At 40.0% G+C, this 27,895-nt stretch overlaps 1 protein-coding gene across 3 annotated transcripts in view; it reads left to right on the forward strand.

Annotated features, from left to right (window-relative positions):
• trappc3 (trafficking protein particle complex subunit 3) overlaps positions 1 to 26,527 on the forward strand; it is a 45,312-nt gene extending 18,785 nt beyond the window's left edge. Inside the window, exons 4-6 of one of the 3 annotated variants that reach the window (XM_041212664.1) lie at positions 2,421 to 2,603; positions 5,286 to 5,435; positions 25,933 to 26,527. In XM_041212664.1, coding sequence (XP_041068598.1) covers positions 2,421 to 2,603; positions 5,286 to 5,405 — 303 coding nt within the window. In that variant the 3' untranslated portion in view covers positions 5,406 to 5,435; positions 25,933 to 26,527. Of the gene's footprint in view, positions 1 to 2,420; positions 2,604 to 5,285; positions 8,519 to 25,932 lie in introns of those variants that run through there. The other 2 variants (XM_041212663.1, XM_041212662.1) reach the window with 2 other exon arrangements.
• Positions 26,528 to 27,895: the final 1,368 nt, after the last annotated feature.

The raw sequence follows: 27,895 nt of genomic DNA on the forward strand, positions 1-27,895 counted from the left end.
GACGGAACCCGAATCGAGAGTCTCTAAGCAGGTTATTGTTAAGCAAGTGCTGCTTGATAGTACTGTTGATGACCTCTTCCTTCACTTTCCCTGATGATTGAGAGTTGACTGATGGGGCGGTGATTGGCCGGATTGGATTTGTCCTGCTTTTCGTGTGCAAGATATGGACAATTTTCCGTATTGCTGGGTAGATACCAGTGTTGTAGATGTACTGGAACAGCTTGGCTAGGGGCGCGGCAAGTTCTGGAGCACAAGTCTTCGGCACTATTGCCAGTATATTGTCAGGGCTCATAGCTTTGCGGTATCCAATGCTTTCTGATGATTCTTGATATCATGTGTAGTGAATCGAATTGGCTGAAGACTAGCATCTGTGATGCTGGGGACCTCCGGAGGAGGCCAAGATGGATCATCTACTCAGCACTCGTGGCTGAAGATTGTTGGGAATGCTTCAGCTTTCTCTTTTGCACTGATGCGCTGGGCTCCTCCATCATTGAGGATGGGGATATTTTTGGAGCCTCATCCTTCAGTGAGTTGGTTGATTGTCCACCACTATTCACAACTGGATGTGGCAGGACTGCAGAACCTTAGATCTGATCTGTTGGTTGTGGAATTCCTTAGCTCTGTCTATCACTTATGCTGTTTGGCACACAAGTAGTCTTGTGTTGTAGCTTCACCAGGTTGAGACCTAATTTTTAGTTATGCCTGGTGCTGCGCCTGGCATGCCCTGTCCCTCCTACCCTCTTCATTGAGCCAGGGTTCATCCCCTGCCTTGATGATAGAGTGGGGGTGTGCTGGGCCATGAGTTTGCAAATTGTGGTTGAACATAATGCTGCTGCTGCTGATGGCCCGCAGCGCCTCATTGATGCCCAGTCTTGAGTTGCTGTATCTGTTTGAAATATATCCCATTTGGCAAGGTGGTAGTGCCACACAACACGAGACGGGATTTTGTCTCAACCAGGACTCTGCAGAGGTCACTCCTACCCATTCTATCATGGACAGATGCAGCTGTGACAGATAGGTTGGTGAGGATGAGGGCAAGTATGCTTTTCCCTCTTGTTAGTTCCCTCACCACCTGCTGCAGACCCAGTAAAGCAGCTGCCTGCTTTAGGACTCGGCCAGCTCGGTCTGTGGTGGTGCTGCTGTGCCATTCTTGGTGATGGAAGTTGAAGTCCCCCACCCTGAGTACATTCTGCGCCCTTGCCACCCTCGGTGCTTCCTCCAAGTGGTGTTCAACATGGAGGTGTACTGACTCAGCTGTACATAGTAATCAACAGGAGGTTTCCTTGTCCATGTTAGACCTGATGTCATGAGAGTTCATTTGATCCGTAGTCGATGATGAGGACTCCCAGAACTCCCTCCTAACTCTATACCACTGTGCTGCTACTTCTGCTGGATGGTGATGGTGGTGTCTGGGATGTGATCTGTAAGGTATGATTCCCTGAGTATGGCTGTCAGGCTGTTCTTGATGAGTCTGTGAGGCAGATCTCCCAATTTTGGCACAAGCCCCCAGATGTTAGTAAGGAGGACTTTGCAGAGTCGACAGGGCTGGGTTTTGCCATTATCATTTCTGGCCCCTAGATCGATGCCGGGTCCATCTGGTTTCATTCATTTTTATTGACTTTTTTAGCGATTTTGATACAACTGAGTGGCTTGCTAGGGCATTTAAGAGTCAACCATATTACTGCGGATCTGGAGTCACATGTAGGCCAGACCAGGCAGATCTTTCTCTAAATGACGTTAGTGGTGGGCTTTTAACAACAATCGACTGTGGTTTCATGGTCATCATTAGACTTTTAATTCCAGATTTTTATTGAATTCAAATTCCACCATCTGCCGTGGCAGGATTTGAACCCAGAGCATTATTCTGGGTCTCTGGATTACCAACCCAGTGACAATACCACTACGCCACTGACTCCCCAAATCATACAGAACCATCTACACTCACACCCATAAACCTACTTTACAATAAACCACAATAAGATTACGGAAATTGTTATGGTTTTGTGACAGATTCCAAAGTTGTAAAATTACGCTTTCTGGCAGAGAAGTTGTTTGGCGGCAATTATAATTTGCCACAGTGTTAAAAAATTAACTTACACTTGAATGCATGAGCCCTAATCTCTGGCTTTTTTAGTGGTTAAGTATTGAGTAATGACCCCCAATTCACACTGTTGCACGTATTTCAGTATTGAGGAACTTGCACAGACTTCGAAGGAGCTTGGGAATTTGGACTGGAACTTTTGATTTCCGATGTTTAACTGTGCATGTGTATGCTTCAGAAGTTCCTGAATGATTTATTCCATTATAATGGAGAGCTGCTAGTTTTACTGTGATTTTTTTTCATTCAGTCACCTAGCCTTTATTTTTAACAGTATCAGATAGTTAATTGGATTTAGCTTTACATTTTTTTTAATTAACAGGTTGCTTTTAAAATGTATCTGGGTATAACTCCCAGTGTGACCAACTGGAGTGCAGCTGGAGATGAATTTTCATTGATTCTGGAAAATAATCCACTTGTGGACTTTGTGGAATTGCCTGACAACCATTCCAGTTTGATTTACTCTAATCTCCTCTGTGGAGTTCTGAGAGGTGCATTGGAAATGGTGAGCCTTGTGATATATTTGTGCATTGGCAATTAATACTTTAATGCTCATCTTGCTAAATCTGCATTGTACATGGATTTGTTTAGGTAATGAACTTAATATTATTATTAGCATTATCCTTATTATTATCATTATTATTGACATCTGTCTGCCTTGGGAGACAATGGGCTGTGTCCAGGGCATGTGTCACTTCTGTATTGAACATTGCCTGTTTTGACTATAGAGGCCAATTCATGAGTGGTAGTCCCTTTTGCAGCTGGCACAGATGAATAACGTTGACCCGAGGTTGACACACAATGCGATCTTACAAACAACCAATATAGAAGGACCAGATAATCTTTTTAGTGGCATTGATCGAGATAAATATTCATGTCATGTGATCTTGGAGAAAATTGGACCTTCATTTTACAGCTCATTTGAAAGAAGACACTTCCAATAGTGCAGCACTTTCTCAGTACCGTACTGAAGCATGAAATTGGATTCTATTGCTCAGGTCCCTGGAGTGGTCTTGAAGCCTCAACCTTCTGACATAGAGGCAAGATTGAGAACTTAAATAGAATTGAAAGTACCTTATACTTTAACATTTTTATCCTCTTGTTATGGCCTTTCTCTTTCCTATCTATGTAACCTCCTGCAGTCCTAAAATCTGACTTTGGCCTTTTTTGCATTTGCTCCCCATTGGCAGTCGTGGCTGCAGCCGATTTGGCTGCATGCTCTTTAAGTATTTCCTGAATCTTCTCCACCTCTTAAAACCAACCTTAATCTTGGATCAAACGTTTTTTTCACACCATCTAATATTTCCTTGGGTTTAGTATCCGTTTTTGCCTGATTTGGCATTCTTCCAAAAGTGCCTTGGGGAATTCTGTTACATTAGAGAAGCAATGTCATTAAAACTTGTTGAACTTTTCAATAAAGTGAATTTGGTATGTGACAATTTGTTTTGGCTCAGGTTAGAGCACATCTGTTTCTTGAATGGCCAGTGTTACGACTGGGTGAGGAGGAGTGAACTGGCTCCTGTTTCATTCCGCCCCATCGGTTTGTACAATTTTTTTTCCCCCATAGATGCCTTTTCAAATCCAAATGTATTTACTTTTTAACAAGGGGCCAATCAAACCAGGTTTGCTCAAGTCAAAGAAAGAGTAAGTTTATTCATCACTAAACCAGAGGAAAAAATAATAAAAGACACGACGAGATGCACACACACACATATATCAGAAGTAAGAAGGTTAGAATCCAAATAATAGTTAAAAGAATACGAGTAAGTTGTTTGCTTGTCTGTGAGGCATAGATTATTGATTGTTGCGGCCGTTTTGAAGTTAGGTGGTTCCTGGTAGAATCCTGGAGTTGATTTTGTTCAGCGCTGCACTCTGTTGAAGCCACTCTGGCTTATTTCAGGTCTACATTTTGTTGAAGATCCTTTTTTAGCTTCAGAGAGAGAAATAAATCTTTCTGCTGTTTTCTAGCGGTGCTTTAGATCACTGTCATGTTTTTTTCCTGCTTGTTGTTTTCTCTGCTGGGCAGAACCAGTTTTAAATTCACATCTGTATATTCTTGGAAGGAAATTCAATTCGCATATATTGCATTCATTATTGTACACCGAGTAATCCCATTTTTTGATCTCTGCATCTCTGAAACTTTTTGCACATTTCAAGATATTAACAAACAGGAGATGGGGGTTATTTCATCGTCCTCGGGGGTTTTGAATGACGAGCATCTGATCAAAGTCCAGCACTTTGCATCTTTAATGCCTTGCTTTCAAGATTGCCCTGTTTGAAGTAGACCTTGACGATCCCTCTTTCTCTTCGCAACCCCCCTCATTGTGAAATCCCATGTACAGGTCTGCAGTGTAATTCCTATAGACTTTCCGGAGAAGTGGCCAACTTTACAGTATCAGCTACCAGGTGACTTGTATCAGCCATATTTTGATCAGTGTCTCTTCTTGTATTTAAAAAAAATTCTTCTTTAAGCAGCTCTATATGTCAATGGTTAGCTGGTGACTGCTGAAATTGTATGTAGTTCTCATTCAGTCAATGCTTCCTGCAGTCATGACACCAGTATTCATCCACTTTCTCATGTTTCCTGCAGCCATGACACCAATGTTCATCCACTTTCTTTATACTTTACATCCTTGTTTGGATTGTTTACTTGCAAGGTTTTATGCTTCCTCCTCACGAGTTCCTGTGATATCAAATAACTTTGGATTACGACCATCTTAAAATTTCTCAATATTTATGATAAATCTCTTACCTGTTTACAAATAATTATAATATCTATTTTTAATTCCCTGCATGGAAGCAATTTATTTGGCTTGTAGCTCACGTACACATGATCTATAACATATGTTGAAAATCCATAATATATATCAGTTTGAGAACAGTCAACTTTTCAGTAGCAAATGTTTAATTCCAAATTAATGGCAATTTTAAAGTTTTTAAAGATGATATATGTTGTTCAAATACAAGGCACAGCTAAATTGTAGATGAAAACATGATCCAGTAAATTTAATACAAATTTAAATTGACTACCAGTAAATTTAATGTTGTAATGTCAAAACATCAGATGGCCTGAAGCTGATTGACCATAGGTTAAAAAGAAAACAAACAGTTGTGACCTCTGTGTCAAGAGCACTAGTAGAATCAACAGTACTGTGTATTCTCTCTTTATTTTTTTCTGTGTTACCAGGTTCAAATGGCAATTGATGTGAAATTTGCCCAAGACACACTCAGGGGTGACAATGTGACAGAAATCAGAATGAAATTCATTAAAAGGATTGAAGAAAATCTTCCAGCTGGAGAAGAATAGCATTTCATAGTGCAGCATTTTTTTTGGACAGTAAGAAGATATTCTCTCAATACTATAGATTGTTGTATTGTGAAGTTTGTTTATTGGCAAAAGTTTGACACTTATAAGAGCAGGAATGGAAGACAATTTATTGAAAATGGAATTAAGCTAGAGAGACTCTTTAAACTGAAAACAGCAGTGAATTCCTGCTCTCATGCTCTTCCACCTTCTTTGAGATCATATTCAAAAAGTTGTGTTTTTCTTTACTGTTCTATAATCTGTATTTCTGTGGATTGCAAATCTGTTTGAGGTGCAAAAAAATGCTACCTTCACCTGTTCTTCTGACATAAACCCCATAGGTTGCTGTTAAAGAATGCAATGTTATGTACAAGGTGACTACTCCCCCCTCGCTCCATCCCATATTTGTCAAAACCTTCTGCTCAGAATGACTGAAGAGCCATATCATTGATGTGTACCTTTGTTTCTGATGGCTGACATCATGGATTTGTGGAATTTAATGTTGGTAGTAAGGTGGAGATGAATGGAATTTGAAGAAATCTTGAAGGTTATTTTAAAATGGTAAATGTTGGAAATACATTCAGGTACTGACTGATCTGCTAAAGAGAGAAGACAGGTTAGTGTGTGTTTGAGTGAAGCCTGGTGGAGTTTTACGTTTTTCCCAATTTTCATTGTTTCTAATATTTGCATTTTTTTCTTATTAGAATGGTTGCGAGCTTATTGAGGGTGCTATGTATCTTGCATCATGGTGATCTGATTCTCCTTCTACATTGCTTTATTTAGAATTGAATTTGGTATAGATTCCACTCCAGTGTAAATCTTTTCCTCCAACTGTTTGTGGATTGTACATTCCAGAGATGGTCCATTAAAACAGAAACAGAACTATGAATTTCTTCCAATGCTGCAAAGCAAGAACAGTGAAAATCCATCCCCCACATCCTTTCAATAAACAGACAATATAGCTGCCTGACAAATGATTCTAGCAGGTTATCAGTGACACATTGTATCATCATCACAATCCCAATAAGATGATACAAAGATGCACTTTGTAAAGAAGCTGCAGCATTGAAAGTGGTTGTGTGAATGCACCAATTTGATAGAATTAGAGGGCTCCATTCAAATTGTTATAGTCAAATACTGCAATCCCCATAGTCTGGCTCTAGAAAGCCTATTATATTTTGCTTGGCTATGGTGGATACAGAAAATGTTTCAGCAGGAAACTAAATATGCTTCGTGTGTTCAGAATTCAACATTTTACCCATCTCCAGGACTGCATCATTGGAGTCCCAAAAATGCTGAAATCAATTGCTGAGACTTCATTTGGATCCATGATGTAATTAACTTATTTGCATCTCTTTCTTGTTATTTTAAATATTCCTGATCTGTTAACTGCTTTGACAGGTGTAACTTTCAGTCCAAATTAGAACATAGTACTGGTATTCTAATATATTCTGTTGTTTCTAACTCTGAATCTCTCTTGCCTGGCACTTCATTTCATGATGTGGAAAATGTGCATATTTACTTATCCGGTAATGTTAAGCCATGATGATAGTGGCAGTGAAAGATAAATGGAAAACTGGATAACAAAATAAAATAAAACAGTCATTTAAACTCTCAAAAAGAGAATAAAGATACATTTAGTTCTAATTCCAAGAAACAGATTTGGTTGATCTTTTTCATTATGTCCATATCATTCCTTTCAGTAGCACTTGGTTATCTAGTTTTTGCCTGGTGGAGGAAAAAAAAGTTTTAATTGAAATTATTTCTTTAGAAGCAATGGACAAATTTTCCCCTTCCTTTAATATTGTGCTGCTTTGCAGTTGAGAGGTTGCCAGATATGTGGACAAAATGAGAGGGAGACTTGTAACAAAAACCAAAACAAGCATGATTTTTCTGTTTATATGCAGCTTGGAGAATTTTCTAAACTTGATACATCTTCAAAGATTATTGAAACAATATTTTGAAATTTACTGTAATTACGAATTCATAGAACAGTTGATCTGACTCACTGTCCAGTTCCCCATGAACACGGATATTCAGCACTGGATTTGGTTAAAAATATACTTTTAACCATTTTGTTTGTTTATTATAGGTTCTGTTTGCACTAGAGTTAACTTGAAGCTAAGCCAGTTCACCTTTGAAGGATGAAAATTAAATTATTGATGAAACCCATTCCCCACTCCAACCTGGCTCCAGAACTGGAACCCTGGTTCAAATCAAAGGCAGTAAATATGCAGCATTGCACTATACAGGAGATGTTACATTTAAATATGAATTTAATACTGAATAAATATATACAGCTGTATCATTTGTACTATTTTAAGATATAGACTTTATTGAATATTCTGCCTTTATTAAAACTTTCCTAAAGGGACAAAGTGAAATGCGACATGAACCAGGAAGAAGACATGTGGCTGATGGACCATAAATATAATTTCTTTTATAATCCAAAAATTTTCAATATTTATACAACAAAATTATACTGAAATGCACAAAAACACAAAGCATGAACAAAGGTTTTGTCATCAAAACTTCACTTTTGAATGAAAACTAAATTACTTGAAAGATATAATTTAAAACCAAATCTAAAATAGTTTACCAATGAATATAAAGTCTGGAGTGAAAAAAAGCTCCACTCATCAAGCTCCTTTTATACAATTTACTTTGCAGTTCATTTCATCTTCTGAAGGAAAAGAAGAACATTACTACATTTCTAAGATGAGGGTGAAATTTCAAAAGATATATGGATGCCAGTAAACCTAATTGGCCCAGTTAATTAGGAGCAGTAATCACTAAAGTAAACTATATGCTACCTTAGCAAATGAACTCACGGAGAACGTTGAGCTAAGATTGCATAGTGCTCTGGTCAAATTATAGCAATTTCTCTTGATGGTACAAGCAGGACATGTTCAATCCCTTGAAGCGATGTCTTTAATTCTTCAGTCACAGATGAATGTTTTACTTGATCTTTGTACAGTTGTTATCAAATTAATGGTTTCTGGGTCAGTACCTCAAGAAGAAACTAAGCCATTCAATTCAAATAAAAACTCTTGTGTGATTTGTTCAAGTCTATATTGTTGACAGCTTTTTTGAATTAAACCAAGAAGTTATTTAAATTCATTGGGTCCTAGTCATTTTTTTTGGAGGTATATTTCAGCCTTTCATTAAAGAGCATGTTTCGAACCTTCAGAGAGAGAGAGAGAAAGAGAGAGATTTGGGTCGGATAACTTCAGACAGAAGAAAGGGAATGTAAATTGCTATTTAACGTTTAGCATTCAACATCACAAATTATTTTCCACTGATCATGGAGCTGGCTAAATTTAACTACTGTTAAAGTTAATACAAATTTGTGTTACTACTAGTTGCTTGTTTAAAATTTGGATACACTTGCCATTTAAACCTTGTCAAACACCAAAGTGGTGCTATTCTACGCCTTCCAAACACAATGATCATATGAAAGCCAAGTATAAAACTTAAGTAAATTGAAGAGGATTCTCTTTTCATTTCCTACCACTACCAAACACGAGCTAAAGCTAGCTGTGTTTTTAAACCGGAACCAAAGAAATCCTAATATTGTAACAGTGGGCAAAGTTATGATGGGGAATTCTCTATCAGATTTCAAGTCAGAGGCCTTTTAGGTTTTACCATAGACTTTTTTTTTCTGGGTTGTGGATAAAATTTGCATTCCCAGTGGGTGTCTGGAGCTTGTCATTACAGGGAACCATTCAGCGACAAACATTTTTAATTCATGAAGACATTTCAATTGTAAAGCAAATAGAATCCACGTAGCATGGACTGCTTGTTTTACCATGGACACAATTGAAGGGAATGTGTAAAATTGGTTCTTGCCTAGCTTTTATTGTGTAACTCAGGCAAGGTGCATTTTGTTTGAAGGATGTGGATTGACAGTCCACATACCTCAAAACTCCTCTGGGCTAGCAACGTTTCTTACAACAGATGGTCCTGAAGATGTCCTCAGTGGAAGCTGTCAATCGGTAAAATGCATTTTGGCAACCAGCTCCAGCTCTTTACCTTGATTGGTTCTGAAGGACTGGCAACTGGAAACACTGTGGTTAAAGGAACCAAATGCCCAATTTGTGGAACCTTGTTCATGTTTGCTATTACGAAGAAAATTGCAAAGCATAGTATTATTTTGCAGGAGTTAAAGATTGTAATTAAATATGATTTGTATTAATGTTCTGCTACTGTTTACCTTCACTTTTAATAAACCTAATTTGTAGTTTATAGATGAAGTATCAGCGTGCAAGTGTTTATTTCCACAAGTTGAAGATTAGAGAGTAGTCATTGTTTCTCATTTATCAGCAGAATGCCAGTTTTTTTATATAAAATTGCGCATACTAAGCACAAGAAAACTATCTGAATAACAACAACTTATATTTACATAGCCCCTTTCATGTAATAAAATGTACCAAGGCGCTTCACAGGAGCATTAAAGAACAAAATGCTGGGCTGTTTCCTTGGCAGTTTTTGTCAGTGGTGGTTCGCCATTACATTTGAGTCATGGGCAGGGTGAGGAGGCAGGCCTCAGCTGGAAGAGAACTCGAACCCGCAGTGTTGATATCCTGAACCACGTACTCTCCATCTAGAACTGAGTTAGTGTTGGGAACTGTTTCAAAGGCTGCAAACAGGTCATAAGTGAGGAGGGGAGAGCGAAACTTTGTCACAATCACATTTAGAATGTCATTTGTGATTTTGATCAGATGAAGCCTTAACAATATAGAGACTACATTAAAGGAAGATGGTTCTGTGTGTGATTTGACTTTCCTATACAATATCAGAATCATCCAACATTGGACAAAATGAAGATACTGTCTAAAGGATATGAAAGGAAGAGATTGTAAAACCCAGTGGTACAGAGGCATATGGGTGCCCTGGTACATGAATCTCAAAAAGTTAGTATGCAGGTGCAGCAAGTCATTAGGATGCCAATTGGAATGTTTTAATTTATTGTAAATGTGGAATGGAATATAAAAGGGAAGTTTTACTGCAGCTGTACAGGGCCATGGTAAGTGTATGATTTTGGCCTCCTTATTTGAAAATATATAATTGCATTAAAAGCAGTTCAGAGAAGATTCGCTTGACTCATTTCTGGGATGAGGGGCTTACCTTATGATGAAAGGTTGAACAGGTTGGACCTATACCCATTAAAGTTTAAAAGAATGAGGGGTGATCTTATTAAAGCATATAAGACCCTGAGGGGACTTGTTAGGGTAGATACCGGAAGGATGTTTCCACTTGTTGGGAAGTATAGAACTGGGGGACACAGTTTAAGAATAAGAAGCCTCCCTTTTAAGTCTGAGAAGAGAATTTTTTTCTCCGAGGGTCATTAGTATTTGGAATTCTTTTCCCTGGAAAGTTGTGGAGGCTGAGTCATTGAATTCATTCAAGGCAGAGTTAGACATACTTTTGATAGACAAGGGGTTGGGGGTGGTGCTGGAGTTATGGGGAGCAGACAGGGAAGTGGAATTGAGACCACTGCCAGATCAGACATGATCTTACTGAATGGTGGAGCAGGCTTGAAAAGCTGAATGGCCACCCGACTGCTCCTGAATCCTATGATGTTTTCTTAACAGCTATTCTTCCTGGACCCCCATATACTATTTACTATGAGAATTTAGTTGTGTTGTTGATCCCTTCCTGCACTCAATGATAAATGGGAAAGTTCACCTGTTGGTTAAAAGACAAATTAACTCTACCACTAGATGGTAGCATTGTACTGAATGATGAATTTTATTGAGAAATTCTCTTCGTTTCTCAGAATTATCCTTAAATTTGTGATAGGGATGTATCACTGGTTCAAAGTGATATGTACTTAGTTATGTAGAATAAATGACCACAGGCATTGACCCAAAAGCAATATGATTTGTATAATAAAAAGACAGCACTGATTAGCATGAGGTTTACGAGAATTGTATCAGGGATGAGGGACTTCAGTTGTGTGGAAAAACTAGAAAAGCTGGTAGTCGGGAGCAAAGAAGATGAAGAGATGTAATAGAAGTGTTCAAAATTAGGAAGGGTTTTGATAGATTAGCTAGGTGTTTCCATTGACAGCAGAGTCGATACTCAGAGGACAGATTTAAAATAAATGGCAAAAGAATCGGATGGGGGGACGAGAATTTTTTTTACACACTGAGCTATTGTGATTTTGAATGCACGCCTGAAAAGGTGGTGAAAGCAGATTCAATGCTAAGTGTATGTTGTATTACTGCTACTATTTTCTTCTTTCTTACAGTTTAATAATTTTGGTATCTAAAACCTCAATGATGTGAAGTCCTTCCAAAAGGATCATATGGAAGCATGATATAAAAAATAGTTTGCAATTGTTGTATTAAACTACATAATGTTTAAACAGCAATAATATTGAACATATACATGAAGGAAAAAAGAGTAGGACCATGAGGTCCTTGGATAGCTGTTTCAAAGAGCCAGAAGTGGCAAGATGCACCAAATGCTGCCTCCTTTGCTATAGGATTCTATGATTATAATGATTTAAGATTATGTATAATGAACCACTTCATTCATTTCAAAACTAACCTTCCATCATGCAGAAGCCAGTGTTAACACTAGTAGGAAAATTCAAGCACAGGTTTAAAATGCAATAGTCATTTGACACCTGTACTGTAAAAACAGAAATTGAGCTAATTATTTGAGGAGGTGGGAGAGGAAAATGATGGCAGAGAACCAATTAGTTTTACCAATAGTAAATTGTTAAGTTAAGTTGTCAGCAAGGATTTAATTGCTTGCCACTTTTCTTCAAAGTCTGATTGAAAGAGAACATGCATTTTAATTACATTTATAACCGGAGAGCCATCATCCAGGGAGGAGAAATCCACACTGCAAAAGGGAGTTACAGATACAATAAGCTGTGAACCTTATATTCAGGAGTGATATCTACAGTGGTTCAGTGAGGCTGTCACTGAGGTATATGCAGTCCGTAAAGATGACCCAAAAGGATCTTAAATGACTCTAGTTCTGCTTTGCGTGGTTTTGAAAATAACAGCAACCATGAATAATCTCTACTGGATTTTTCCAATCACTGGAGGTATCCAAGGTGACCTCTAGAAGTACCACAAATTGGATATTTTTAATTCATTCATGGGATGCAGGTGTCGCTGGCTAGACCAGCATTTACTGCCCATCCCTAATTGCCCTTGAGAAGATGATGGTGAATTGCCTACTTGAACTGCTGCAGTCCACATGCTGTAGGTACACCCAGAGTGCTGTTGGGAAGGGAGTTCCAAGATTTTGACCCGGTGACAGTGAAGGAATGGCGACATACTTCCAAATCAGGATAGTGAGGGGCTTGGAGGGGAACTTCCTGATGCTGGTGTTTCCGTGTGTCCTTGTCCTTCTAAATGGTAGATGTCGTGGGTTCGGAAAGTCCTGTCTAAAGAGCTTTGGTAAGTTCCTGCAGTGCATCTTATAGATGATACACACCATTGTCGCTGTGTGTCAGTGGTGGAGGGAGTGAATGTTTGTGGATGGGGTGCCAATCAAGTGGGCTGCTTTATCTTGGATAGTGTCAAGCTTCTTGTGTGTTGTTGGAGCTGTACTCATCTAGGCAAGTGGAGTGTATTCCATCACACTCTTGGCTTGAGCATTGTAGATGGTGGACCGGCTTTGGAGAGTCACGAGTTGAGTTACTTGCCACCGGATCCCTAACCTCTGACCTGCCCTTGTAGCCACAATATATGGCTAGTCCAGTTCAGTTTCTGGTCAATGGTAACCCCCACCCCTCCAGGATATTGATGGTGGGGGATTGAGCAATGATTATGCCATTGAATGTCAAAGGGCGATGGTTGTATTCTCTCTCATTGAAGATGGTCATTGCTTGGCACTTCTGTGGCATGAACGTTACTTGCCACCTGTCAGCCTAAGCCTAGATATTGTCTAGGTCTTGCTGCATTTGGATATGGACTGCTTCAGTATCTGAGGAGTCGTGAATGGTGCTGAACATTGTACAATCATCAACGAGCATCCCCACTTCTAATCTTATGACAGAGGGAAGGTCATTGATGAAGCAGCTGAAAGTGGTTGGGCAAAGGAAACTACCCTGAGGAACTCCTGCAGTGATGTTCTGGAGCTGAGATGATTGACGTCCAACAACCACAACCATCTTCCTTTTGTGCTAGGTATGACCCCAGCCAGCAGAGAGTTTTCCTCCTGATTCCCATTGACTCCAGTTTTGTTAGGGCTCCTCGATGCCACACTCGGTCAAATGCAGCCTTGATGTCAAGGGCAGTCACTCTTGCCTCACCTCTGGAGTTAAGCTCCTTTTTCTGTGTTTCAGCCAAGGCTGTAATAAGATTAGGAGCTGAGTGATCCTGGCGGAACCCAAACTGAGCATCAGTAAGCAGGTTCAAACCTAGAAAAGTTACGCTACAGAAGGCCATTCAGCCTACTGAGTTTGTGCCAGCCAAAAAGAGAATATTTTAGCTGCTCATTTTAATCCTATTTTCCAGATCTGAGAACAGCCTTGCAGGCTGCAGCACTTCTGATGTAGATCCAGGTACCTTTTAAATAAGCTGAGCGTTTCAGCCTCAGTCACGAATTTAGGCCATGAATTCCAGACATGCACCATCCTCTGTATGAAAAAGTTTTCCTCATGTCCCCTCTAATTCTTCTACCAATCACCGTAAATCTATGCATTCCATATGCTTTCTTGTCCACCTGTCCTGCCACCTTCAGGGACTTGTGGATATGCACTCCAAGGTGTCTCACTTCCTCAATTTCTCTCAATAACTTTCTGTTTATTGAGTACTCCCTTGCTTTGTTAAGCAAGGTTATTGTTAAGCAAGTGCTGCTTGATAGCATTGTTGGTGACCCCGTGCATCACTTGATTGCTGGTCGAGAGTAGACTGGTAATTGGCCGGGTTAGATTTATTTTGCTTTTTGTGGACAGAACACACCTAGGCAATTTTCCATATTGCCAGGTAGATGCCCATGTTGCAGCTGTACTGGAAAAGCTTGGCTAGGGGCGCTGCAAGTTCTGGAGCATAAATCTTCAGTAGTATTGTTAGAATATTGTCAGGGCCTATAACCTTTGCAGTATCCAGTGCCTTCAGCTGTTACTTGATATCACGTGGAGTGAATAGAATTGGCTGAAGGCCGGCGTCTGTGATGCTGGGGACCTCCAAAGAAGGTCGAGATGGATCAACCACTCGGCACTTCTGGTGGAAGCTTGTTGCAAATGCTTCAGCTTTATCTTTTGCACTGATGTGCTGGACTCCTCCAGCATTGAGGATGGGGATATTTGTGGAACCTCCTAGAATGTTTAATTGTCCACTACCATTCATGACTGGGTGTGGCAGGACTGCAGAACTGCCCTGTTGATGTGGAACTCCTTAGCTGTGTATATTGCTTGCTGCTTTTGCTATTTGGCATGTGAGTAATCCTGTCATGCAGCTTCACCAGGTTTCACTTTTAGGTATGCCTGGTGCTGCTCCTGGCATGCTCTCCTGCACTCTTCATTGAACCTGGGTTGCTCTCTTGGCTTGGTGGTAGAGTGGGGGATATGCTGGGCTATGAGGTTACAGATTGTAGTTGTGTCAGGAAGATTTAATAATTTGCATAATGTTATTGGAATTTATTGTGAAATAGAGTAATAGTGGGATGTGTGAGTGTCTGAGAGAGACTTAATTGAATTAGAGTCAGCTAGTCTGGGTGCTTTGATGTAAGAAGAGAAGTTAGGTTTGAAATGTTAATTAGGTAAACATGGGAAGTTTGAGCATGTGAAATGTAAAGGGAATATTTGCATTTTAAATAAACACAGAATCACAGTAACAAAAACAGAATTACCTGGAAAAACTCAGCAGGTCTGGCAGCATCGGCGGAGAAGAAAGGAGTTGACGTTTCGAGTCCTCATGACCCTTCAAAAGAACTGAAGGGTCATGACTCGAAACGTCAACTCTTTTCTTCTCCGCCGATGCTGCCAGACCTGTTGAGTTTTTCCAGGTAATTCTGTTTTTGTTTTGGATTTCCAGCATCCGCAGTTTTTTGTTTTTATCACAGAATCACAGTATTTTATCTGCAGAAAAGGAAGCCATTCAGCCCATTGTGTCTGTACAGGTTCTCCAAATGAGCATTATGACCTAGTGCCATTGCCCAGCCTTTTCCCTGAACCATTGAACATTGTTTCTATTCAAATAATCACCTACTGCCCTCTCGAATGCCTGGATTGAACCTGCCTCCACTATAAACTTTCCAGACCCGAACCACTCGTCCTGTGAAAAAGTTATTTCTCACGTCACATTTGCTTCTTTTTCAGATCACTTTAAATCTGTGCCCTCTCGTTCTTGGTCCTTTTACATGCGGGAACAGCTTCTCCTTATCTACTCTGCCCAACCCCCTCATGATTTTGAACATTTCTATCAAATCTCCTCTTAGCCACCTTCTCTCCAAGGAGAACAATCCCAACCTCTTCAATCTATCCTCATAGCTGAAGCTTCTCATCCCTGGAACCATTCTTGTAACCCTCTTCTGCACTCTCTCCAATGTATTCACATCCTTCCTACTGTTGTGGTGCCTTCTTAGAATCGACCACAGGAGACTCAGATACAGGTTAGCAATCATTTTATTCATGTGGACACAGAGAGAGTGTCTTATACTAGCTAAGAACAGATCTCCACTGGTTACAAAAAAACGATTTTTTTTATACAGAGTTAGTCATGCACATATTGCGTTATTTTCAAATTCCATTCATGTCAGTACACAAACACATAATAAGCAGATGTTCCCAGTCCCAGGTATGTATGTTTTCCTTACCCAAGCAAGGCCTCTTTATCTCATTCTAGCCTGATATTGTTTGTCTTTACCTTATCTGTTTATCCTCACCCCCAGCTCTCTTCCCCCCCCGCCCCCCCGCCTTATGTCTCCTCTTCGGTTAATCCCTAATGATCTCTGTTAGGGGGAAGAAAGTAAGTAAGAATTTATGGTAAGGGAGAATTTATTGAAAAGGAATGAATTACTTAAAATCTCCAGGCAACCAGGGCTACCAAGCACAATGGCAGTTAAAGGTTACCAGATGAACCTTGCACAGCCTTAGGGCCTGCAAACAACAGAAAGGCCTTGGGAGCCAGACTGCAGTCAGAGCATTGACAATAACAACTAAGATTAAGTGTGCTCTTCAACAGATAGGGGAAGAACAGATGGTCCTAGTTTAGCTAGGAAGGAAGGTCTCTGCCTGGGTGGAAAATAGGGACAGACAATGCATGTACCTGTTACCAGAGATGTCTGTTTAATGTAAATCTATATGTTGATGAGATCGGAATCTGAAAACTGTTCTTGTATGTGACCAATAATGTATAAATATGTTGAACACTTGTAATTTAGTAGAATACTGTCTCGAGCTGCATTGAGATGGTGCTCTCCTTGCAATTGCTCGAATGAATGATCGAAACCTGTTCCTGAGACTCCTGTGATCCGTTTGTCAAAGTGACCACAACAGTTTGGCGTAGTCGGCAGGATACTCGGATTGGACCCTCGGGACGGCTCTGCAAAGTGGGTGAGTATATTTATTTACCACCCATAGTAGTAGTCAATTATCAAAGAATTGGGAGGAGGATTCAGGACAGGAGATAGGAGGCGCCAGGATAGGAGGCAGAGCTGTGCAGGCGGGCTAGCGATGCCAAAACCTTGCAGGAAGGCCAGATTACTACCGAAAAGAGGAGGCGGAGCCATGCTGATGGGTTACGGTTTGAAATACAACCATAACCGAAGCCGCGCAGGAAGGCCAGACCCCAGTTAAGAGGAGGCGGAGCCGTGCTTGCGGGTTACAGTTTGAAATCTAACCTTAGCCGAAGCCGCACATGGAGGCCAGACCCCAGTGAAATAATTGAAACCACACATACCGCAAGAAACTAAATTGTTAGGGCCGCGCAAACATACCGCGCAGAGATAGACGGGAATAAGAACAGAGTGCCGTCAGGGAAGCAGAATAGTGCTATGGAACTCGATTGGGGAACCACAGACTCCATTACAAGGTTCATAGCAGAACAACTGTCAAGACTAATCACAAAAATGCAGAGGGAGGGGTGGAATCCACAGGGGAACCCCCAGAGAACAAAAACAGTGGTGGATAGAGCAGAAAAAGGATAAGGAAAAGAAAGGGGTGGTGGTTATTATTATCTTGTACCTGCAGTTGTGCAGACAGGTTAATACTAAGCTCCAATCGATTAGAGAGAGAGAGACAGTCAGATTCAGGACAGATCAGAGCAGTGGTGGCAGCTTGTAATGACACTGGTCAAGAGGGGGAGAGCTCTGAAGGAGAAACCTATGATGGAGTTTGGACAAAACCCCCCTCATATGAAACAACCGCCCCCACTGTGCCCGTTGAATCCCATGGCCCCTATGGCAGTAACTGTTATGAAAAGTAAAGTCAGGAAAGGCGAATTAAAAACTGAAGGGAGAAAGGGGGGCTGAGGAATAGGGAGAGGATGAGGAGATCGAGAGGGTTACGGAGAAAGTTAAGCAGGTACCATTCAGCCCAGGGGAGAAGCAGGTTTTGGTTAAAGAACTGCTGAGACTTAAAATTCGGCATAGCAACCCAGATTTTTGGACCAAACTGCGGGAAATGCAAGATTTCCATGCAATGTAACCCTTTGATACCCACATACTGGTGAATGCTTAATGCCCAGGGGATATCTGGGGAAGATTACCCCTGCAGTCTAGAAGTGCAGACTGGGCAAAACCTGGGGACGTCCCAGATCGAGAGAAGGTGACAGCCCTGCGCAGGGACTTTGAGGAGGCAGTTAAGGAAGCCTTGGGGGAGGGAGAAACGAATTGGGGGTGTATAATGTCCCGTGCGGGATGTCGAGATTTTCCAAAAAATGTGGAAGGATGATTGGGACCCGAAAGGTCTGCTACTGAATTTTCTGTAACTTAAAAAAATGAATTGATCTAAGTTACAAGAGCTGCTTATGCTGGAGAGAGAGAGAGAAAGAGAAAAAGGGGGGTATCCCTAGGGAGTTAATAAGCACTGACAGGCAGGAGCTGGGGAAATGTGAGCTTTCGTCAGTTTGATTGTCCCTATAGGTGGACCCTTCAAGATCCCTTTATTTCCCCCACTGCTATTTGGAGTTTCACTTAGAATATGAGAGTTTTATGTCAGATGAACCAACCTTTGTACCACCCCCTTGCAGACTAGTATCACCAGCTTCCAAGCTGATTGGGATTGATACATACGAGTACATTAACTTAAATGAGTTAGTATTCTAAAATTCTGAGGGAAGAAAAGATTACCTAAAATTCATAGGGATTCTAGGAAAACCAAAAGGCTTAAACACACGGTCTAGGTGGTTCCTTTGGATAAAAAGGGGTTTCTTTTGAAGAGATGAATTAAATATGAAAGGAAATCTGCATCTCAACAGCACTGTAATTTGAAGTTGGGACAAGGTTTGAGGTGTAAAGTGCAGTGTAGTTTAGAAGATTACTTTTGAATCACTAGAATGCTATCTAAGATAAAGAATGTGTTGATAAACATATGGGAATTACAGCACCTCATCTTCCGAATAGGCACTTTACAGCCTTCCGGACTGAATATTGGATTCAACAACTTTAGATCTTGAACTCCCTCCTCCATCCCCACCCCCTTTCTGTTTCTTCCCCCTTCCTTTTGTTTTTACCAATAATTTATATAAATTTCTCTTTTCCCACCTATTTCCATTATTTTTAAATCTTTTATGCCCCGCTAGTCTTTCCACCCCACCCCCACCAGAGCTGTACCTTGAGTGCCCTACCATCCATTCTTAATTAGCACATTCGTTTAGATAATATCACTACCTTCAACAACTCTGTGTTCTTTTGTTCTTTTGTCTATGACATCTTTTGATTGTCTGCTCCTATCACTGCTTGCTTGTCCCTACAACCACACCACCCACACCCCCTCCCCAAATCCTCTCCCCCCCCCACCCCCCCCACCACCACCACCTTAAACCAGCTTATATTTCACCCCTCTCCTTATATTCGCTCAGTTCTGTGGAAGGGTCATGAGGACTCAAAATGTCAACTCTTTTCTTCTCCACCGATGCTGCCAGACCTGCTGAGTTTTTCCAGGTAATTCTGTTTTTGTGTACGGGAATTATAACTTGGATACAAATCAAAACACATAAGAAAGAGGTTGTTTTAATTTTGATAACGTAAATTACATTTCTTACAAAGTTTAAAATTTGAGGTTTGGTTCCTAATAATTTCTCAAAAGGGAATTTTCATTTTAAAAGGTTTGACAACAATTGGCACTGATTCAAATGCTGCAAGCTTTTGTATTTGTAAGTCTGTTCCCAAAATATGAAGCTAAGCTCAAGACCTTGATAATTCTAAAAGAAATGGGTCAGACACAATTTAGTGGGTTACTTTTGAGACAATAAAATGTTGCTTGAGAAGAAGGTAAGGAACATTTCAATGCCTGATTTCTGTTTTTAAAACTGTTATGAGATTATTTTATTTATTTTAAAGTCTCTGCAGGCAACCTGAACAAGATAAGATGGTAGCTGTTGCATGTGTAAAATGTTATGAAGCAAACAGGAGAAATAGTTAGGGAAAGAAGACACAATATGCAAACTTTTTTAAGGGAAGTGAATTTGATAATCTGGTCATCAACTGAGACATTGGAAAAACACAGGGGGAAATAGCAAGGATCTAGAGACAGAGATCCTCATTGACATGGAATAGTTAATATGGCCTAAAGAGCAAGGAAACATTATAAACGATCAAGGACAATTGAGAAACTGACATCAAGAGAAGCTTAGGATGATCATGGTCAGGGGGAAAAAAACTTAGAGGTAAAACTGTGTGGAATCTGTAGTTCAGGAATTGAAATGTAAGGAGAAATAATACTTAACAACAATTTACCACAAGATGGATACAGGTAAAGGGAAAGCTGGAGAAAGGCTAAATAGATGTATTATTGATTGTATAAATGTGCCTGCGAGCTACAAAAAGTAAGGCCACAGGATTAACACTATGATGACAGGCAGAGTTAAGCGGCTCGCAGAGAGAACCATCACTGGAAGTGAAGATACTGAGCCATTGAAAGACAGGATAAGAAGGTGCAATGTAGAGTTGTGTCAGCAGTTTAAAGGAATTGAGGTCCGAGGTTGGACAGCAGCAGGAGACAGTAGACTGGAAGGAGTGGAGGGGGCCTATCCAGATGGATTCATATCAGGGAATGGGAGATATTGTATCACCATGTGGCAGGAAATAATCCAGTACGTGAACAACCGGATATGCCCCATCCATAATCATTCAGTGTGCCTACACCCACAGGTGCCAGCAAGGGTAGGGAAAGTGGAACTGGTCGAAATATACAAGAGAGGAACGACTACTATTCAGGTCAAGGAAAGCCTTAAGGATAACCTCACAGTATTTGAACCAGTTGTCCTATGAAATTCCCTTATTACCCAAGCACCTAACCACGATTTGGAGACAGGCTCAGCAGATATACAGAACTTACTATAAACTGCAGCAACAGGTTAGAGCCTTAAAAGAGGATATCGAGCAAATAGGTTTTTCCACATGGTGGTGGTAGAACTGGAGCTCAAAGGTACAAATACACCTGTGGATTCGGATTATCTCCCATTCCCTAGTTAAGGTGGCGCTGGGGGAGTTTATACCGGTGGGGACGAAGTTTAGTAAGCCAGAGGCCTGAGTTGAACGACCAGATGATGCAGGTGGTCTGACGATACCTTTTACAACCCAAAGCTGGATGACTGGCCAGCATCAATGGGCGGCAGTGCGTAAAGGGACAGACAGCACCACTATAGTTGGCTACCTTGGGCTAGGCCAAAGGCCAAAAGGGGGGAACTGTTAAGGGGAAGAAAGCAAGTAAGAATTTACGGTAAGGGAGAATTTATTGAAAAGGAATGAATTACTTAAAATCTCCAGGCAACCAGAGCTATCAAGCACATTGACAGTTAAAGGTTACCAGATGAACCTTACACAGCCTTAGGGCCTGCAAACAGCAGAAAGGCCTTGGGAGCCAGACTGCAGTCAGAATATTGGCAATAACAACTAAGATTAAGTGTGCTCTTCAACAGAGAGGGGAAGAACAGATAGTCCTAGTTTAGGTAGGAGGGAAGGTCTCTGCCTGGGTGGAAAATAGGGACATACGATGCACGTACATGTTACCAGAGATGTCTGTTTAATGTAAACCTATATGTTGATGAGATCAGAATCTGAAGAATGTTCTTGTACGTGACCAATAATGTATAAATATGTTAAACACTTGTAATTTAGCAGAATACTGTCTCAAGCTGCATTGAGATGGTGCTCTCCTTGCAATTGCTCGAATAAACGATTGAAACCTGTACCTGAGACTCCTACGGTCTGTTTGTTAAAGTGACCACAACAATCTCCAAGATCTTTCTGGAAAGTTCTGCTAATGTCGGTCCAAAGACAAAGTGAAACAATGGGTATTTGCATTCAAAGGGGAAAATATGTATAAAGGACCACAGCCTGTGTAAAAGCCTTCTACATCTATGCCTTAAGCTGTTGTCATCAAAGGACTGAAGTTAATACAACTCACTTTGATTTCAACTTGCTCAGGGTATTGTGTTTCTTTCCCTCGGCTTTTCAAAATCGATGTGTCTCACTGTTGCCTTAACAAAAGTGTAACTGGGAGTTAAACTGATTAGAAGATTTAGGAGTTTTAGTAGTAATTTGTAGATCTATATAGGTATTTAAAAATCATTTCTCTTCTAGTTTCGTAAAATTTAGGTTTGTAAAACCTATAAGACTTCCAAACAGGTTTGATCTCATGGGGAAACCACAATGGTTTGCCTGCACCGGCCTCGGGTTAAGATTGCAATAGAGTCCCGATGATGTCATTGAAGCCTGATCTGCATTTTTAAAGTGGGTCCTGCTGCCTCTGGTGAGTGTCTTGCTCTCCTGCTATAAAGAACAGGCTAATGTTAAGAGCCACGTGAATGCAGTAGGATCAGAGTGGGTAAGTCACATGAGACATTTTAACTGATTTGCTCTGGGTGGAAATGGTTAAAATTTGACCCTTGATGTCAGATTGTAATCTTAAAGCTAACCTTGGCTCTATCACAAAACTCTTATCTGCTAACAATACAATTTTAATAGAACTTTGTAATTTTTAAAAATATTCTTCTCTCTCTTCTGAAGACATGAATTACTAAATTACTTGCTGGGTTATGATCCTGTGTTTTTGTGCTGGTTGTCATCTGATACCTTACCAATTAATCAAATAACAATAAGTGTTATGATGTGAACTTGAAGCCCCAGTAAAAACAGAAAATGCTGAAAATACTCAAAAGTCTGGCAGCACCAGTAGGGAACATACATATTGAGAGACACCCGAGAGACACCATGTCCAGGTCACTTGTTTAATGATATCATTCTGCACTGTGTATGCTCATAACAATACATTAAACTGCTTTCCTTTAAAAAAAATTTTTAAGAAACTATTTCCGGCTTCACTTCTGGACAACTGTAATGGTGAAAAGCAAATAAACAACCCTCTGTGAATATGCACACTTGGCACGATTACAGCCGACTTTTAAAACTATATCTATAATTCAAGTTTAATAACTTACAAAGCGTTCCTGATCTCCTTACATGCTTTGGTGTGGAGTCAGATTTTGGACTGTTTGACTTTGGCTCTGTGTTCTCAAGACCCTGTTTCTTTCTCAGAAATTGCTACTTCAGATACTGAAGTCTGAATTGGTTCACATTCTGGCGTGAACTCACGATCAAATAGATCATGCTCATGTTTTGGTTCATGCCTTGCTGGTATCATGTGTTCTACATCAACATTTCTTATCTTTCCATCAATTTCAGTATGTTTTAGTTCCACAAACTTCTACTACATTTCCCACATCCCATTTGTGGGATTTGTGAGATGGACTCAACAGAAAAATGCTAATTTCTCTTGAAACTGCATTCCTTTTGGTTTGTGTCATTCTGATATTTTTGATTGAACAGTTCGCGTCTAAATGTAACAGTCAATTCTAGTAGAACCAAACTCAAATAATTGCTGTTTCATGCTAAAATTCAAACACCCATACAGCACATTGTTCGTGATGGCTTCTTTAACTATCCTACCAGATCTTTCAGCTGCTTCATTTATTGCAAGATGGTAAGGAGGACTAAGGGCACGTTTGATCCCATTTGCTTCTCGAAATTTTGGAATTGGGCAGAGTGAAATTGAAGGCCATTGTCTGAGACAAGCTTCTCGGGTAATCCATGGCAAGCAGAAATGGACCATAACTCAATGGTTCGCTCAACATTTGTGCTTTAATTGGCCCATGTACTTTACTTTGATCCATTTTGAGTGGCTATTGATGAGCACCAAGAAATTGTCATTTTCCTTTTCACAGAAGCCTATATTAACTCTTGGAAATGGCTCACTTGGCCATGACTAAAAAGAGTTTTTAGTGCCTTATTTCTACAGTTTTAGTGGATAGTACATTTGTTTACCATTGATTCTAGGACTAGACCAGGCCAACAAATGGATGCTCCTGCTACAGATTTCATACTGACTATTTTTGTGTGTTCAGTATGGAGTTCTAACAGAATCCTATCTATCAAACAGCTAGGTACCACCACTCTGTGACCCCTGTGATGCAACCCTGGACCTGCCAACTCATTACAATGATTGCAGAAAGATTTCAGTTTCTCGCTAGCTCTGCATATAAATCTTGGGAGATTGGTAATGGATACTGTTTGTTATCCACTGTTTAGTTGATTGTGACTTTGTCATTGCTAAAGATAATCTCATGACTTTGTCTGACTTGGGCACTACAGTAAGTCCCCATTTTAAATTGCCTCATTCAGCGTTGTTCTGCTTCAGTGTTATGGATAATGGGACCAGAATGCTCAATTAGCTTTGGAATTTCCGCCTTACATTTGTACCTTGATTCCATTTTGTTGCCTAAGCCTGTAACGTATTGAAAGGTACTTGCAAAAAAAGATAGATGCCAAAATAGCCAATTCATGTGGTTGATGTCAGCATTGTGCACCTTGCAAGCTCACAACATTACAGCGGGAAACAGAGTTAATGTTTCATGCCGATAGCATTTTGTCAGAACTGTATAATTCAGCCCAAACCTGTTCTCACCCAAAGTTAATTTTGTGCGCTTCTAGAAAATGTCACTAGAGAACAAAGAGAGGGAGAGGACCTCTGGATATTTTCTCCCATCCCACCTTCATAATCCAGGGATGTTGAGGGCCAACTGTAATTCCATTTATGTAACCTGGACTGCGACTGTTAACACAGCATTGAATTGAACCCCAAATTTCTGTGGTCTTGCAGTGCAGTGTTTGCAATTAAATGCTTCAATTATGTTAAAAAGAAATTCTAAGGAACCAATTCAACATTTTACCATAATTGGTTTAGTCCAATTTCACCCATAATGAAAGCATTATGGTCTTTATACTGTTTAACCTGAGATACAATTTTTGATTAAGTTGTGGATTATCTCAGATTTTGGTGGTGATTTTAAGATTGATGTGATCAGATGGTAGTTTCTTTGAAGAAACAGTATATATGGAAGGAATGGAATTTTTTTCAAGCTCTGCATTTCTAGCAAGATACCAGAATGTTCTGTTGTATAATAGGTTCATTCTGAGGCACTTTTATCTGTGGCCTGTCCTCTATAGATGATAATATGGCAAGAGGTCATTAGAGTTCAATATGTGGCTTCTTAATTAAAGTGTTTCAAATTGTCTTTTAAAAATGATGTAGACATTTACTGTATCCTCCAGGAAACTAAAGGTGTAATTAATGTACAGCTGCAAGAAATTAAAAAATTGCAGCAACTAATCCAGCCAATCTATTTTAGCCCCAGATAACATAATCGATTACATTTCAACATAAATATCTTGCCAGAGTTTGGACTTTGATGTTGCTTATTCTGAGAGTGTCTTGGAACTGTAGCTCAGTAGAAACACACTGTTAAGTACTGAGTTTGATTGGCCTGATACTGATCTGTGTAATGTGAGCTAGGGGAAGCAAATTATCATTAAAGCTCATGTTTTTTTACTTGAAGGAGGGATTTTCTCAAAATAATTCCAATCACTCAGAACTGGCCAGAATTATGCTATTTGTATTAAGAGCTCAAAATTGAACAAAATGTTTCCTTGACTATATTTTAAGAACACCATCAATACTAAGACTAAGTTCATGACTTCTGCTTCTCTTATTTTCTGTTTCTTCCCCTCCCCGTCCTAGTTATTCCTTAATTGTTATATTTGATTTATTTCTTGCTAACTTATCTCCATTTTCTCCCCCTTCATTCACTCCCCTTTCAACATGTTTCTTGTCTCTGTTAAAACGATTTATTTGCTGTGGCATTCAACTGCGGTCTCCATTATATTTTCCAAGTGAGATATCTGGCCAAGTTGCATTGGCTTTTCTTTGTTTCATGATACACAAAGGAGATGTTTTATACAAGTTTGAGAAGTACCAATTTTTTAAAATATTGCAGATTTAATTAAGGTATTGCTTTCATATTTATGTTAATTGGGGTTTTATCTCTCTCTGCCATTACAGATGGGTAATAGTTTATCCTTTGTGGTCAGAAGTGGATTCCTTTTTCTTCCGTGACTTACTCTCCCTGGTGAGCTTATTCCTCTCTGTGTCTGATCTTTTTTAAATTTTAACTACATCATTCCATTCTTCACCAGGCAACTGTGCTATGATTTGATTTGCAGTGAACTTTTTCTTTGCTTTGGTTTCTTTACTTCAATGTTTTTTGTTGTCCTTAATCATACACTACAAAAAATAAAACTGGGAATTCTGCAATGTCCTATTAGTTTCATGTAATCTGTTTTCTTCAGCAAACTTCTTGCTTCATTTAATCATGGTCCTTCAGTAACTAACCCAAAGTAAATCTGGAGTTGAATGGAAAATGGCCACCTTGAGTACTTTTGTAAGGATTTTGATTGGCTTGTGGTGCCAGTGGTTAACATGTTGCAACCATATGGTTACCACAAAGTAATACTGGGCTCTGATTCTATCTCCAGGTCCATGCTACTCACATTAACAACACAGTTTGTTGCTGTTTTACTATGTTAACAAAATGTTGTAAGGAATGTGCTCATGTTTTAAAAATGACATTTTAATCAATAAACTGGCTTATGTATGATGTTCTGTTTCAATTGTTATGGCTTCTCATGATATTTCTGAAGTTGAATATTTGGAATGTTTTTTAAGTCAATTTTTAGAAATATGTTCCTTAACAGCAGCCAATGGAATATTATCAGATGTCTGGATATACAGCCTTTGATGTCTCATATGCTACTCCCCATATAAATCCCCCAAGGCATTTGCAATTGACTTACAGTATTTAATCATATGCATAATATATGGGAAAGAAAACCAATTTTAAGTGCACCTTTTCCAGCATGTTACAGGTATATTTGGGTGAAGGTGATGGATTCTAGAAGGTGTCTAATTTGTTTCAAAAGCATGCTGCCAGTTAATGTGCTAGAAGCTGAAGACTGTACCATCCACACAACCAACGTTACTCATTAGTTTTTTTTCCCTTTATTCATTGAATATAGGTGCTACCGGCAGGGCCAATAATTAATTCCCACCCCTAAGTGCCCTCAGGATGGTGGTGGTGAGTTGATGCCTTGAAGGGCTATGCCACAGTCTATGTGGTATAGGTACTCCCGCAATACTGTAAGGTCAGGTAAGCAGTTCAGGATTTTGACTCAATAACAATGAAGGAACTGCATCCAAGTCAAGATGCTGTGTGATTTGGAAGGGAATGCACAGGTGGTGGTGTTCCCATGTGCCTGTCTCTTTTGTCCTTCTAGGTGGTAAAGGTCATGCATTTAGGAGGTGCTGCAATATATCCTGGCAATGGTACACACTGAACCCACTTTGGGCTGCTGCTGGAGGGAGTGAATGTTTAAGGTAGTGACTGGGGTGCCAGTCAAATGGGCTGCTTTTTCCTGGATGGTATCAAGTTTCTTGAATGTTTCTTGGAACTGCACATATTCTGGCAAGTGGGGAGTATTCCACCACACTCTTATTTGTGCTCTTTAGGTACTGGAAAGTCCTGGGGACTAAGGAGGCTAGTCAGTTGCTGCAAAGTGCACACCTCTGACCTATTCTTGCAGCTACAATATTTATGTAGCCAATTTAGTTGACCTTCTGTTTAATACTAACCCCAGGATGTGTTGGAGATGGTCATTGCCTGAATGTTGTTTAGGTCTTGCTGCATGTAAATATGGACTACTTCATTACCTAAGGAGTTGTGAATGGAACTGCACACTGCAGATCATCAATGAACGTTCCCATTTCTGACCTTAAGATAGAGGGATGGTCATGGCAGAAGCAGCAGAAGATAGTTGGGTTGAGACACTACTCTGAGGAACTCCTGATGTATTTTCAGGCCACAGTGAGCAGAGCACATGCCACATACACTGCACCCATTACTTCATGCGTTGAGTGGCCTAACTAGCAGTCTTTAAAAGGAGTGCTGCACAGTGTAGCAGGTAGGTTA

This window comes from Carcharodon carcharias, chromosome 19 (genome assembly GCF_017639515.1).
Source record: "Carcharodon carcharias isolate sCarCar2 chromosome 19, sCarCar2.pri, whole genome shotgun sequence".
Taxonomy (NCBI): Eukaryota; Metazoa; Chordata; class Chondrichthyes; order Lamniformes; family Lamnidae; genus Carcharodon; species Carcharodon carcharias.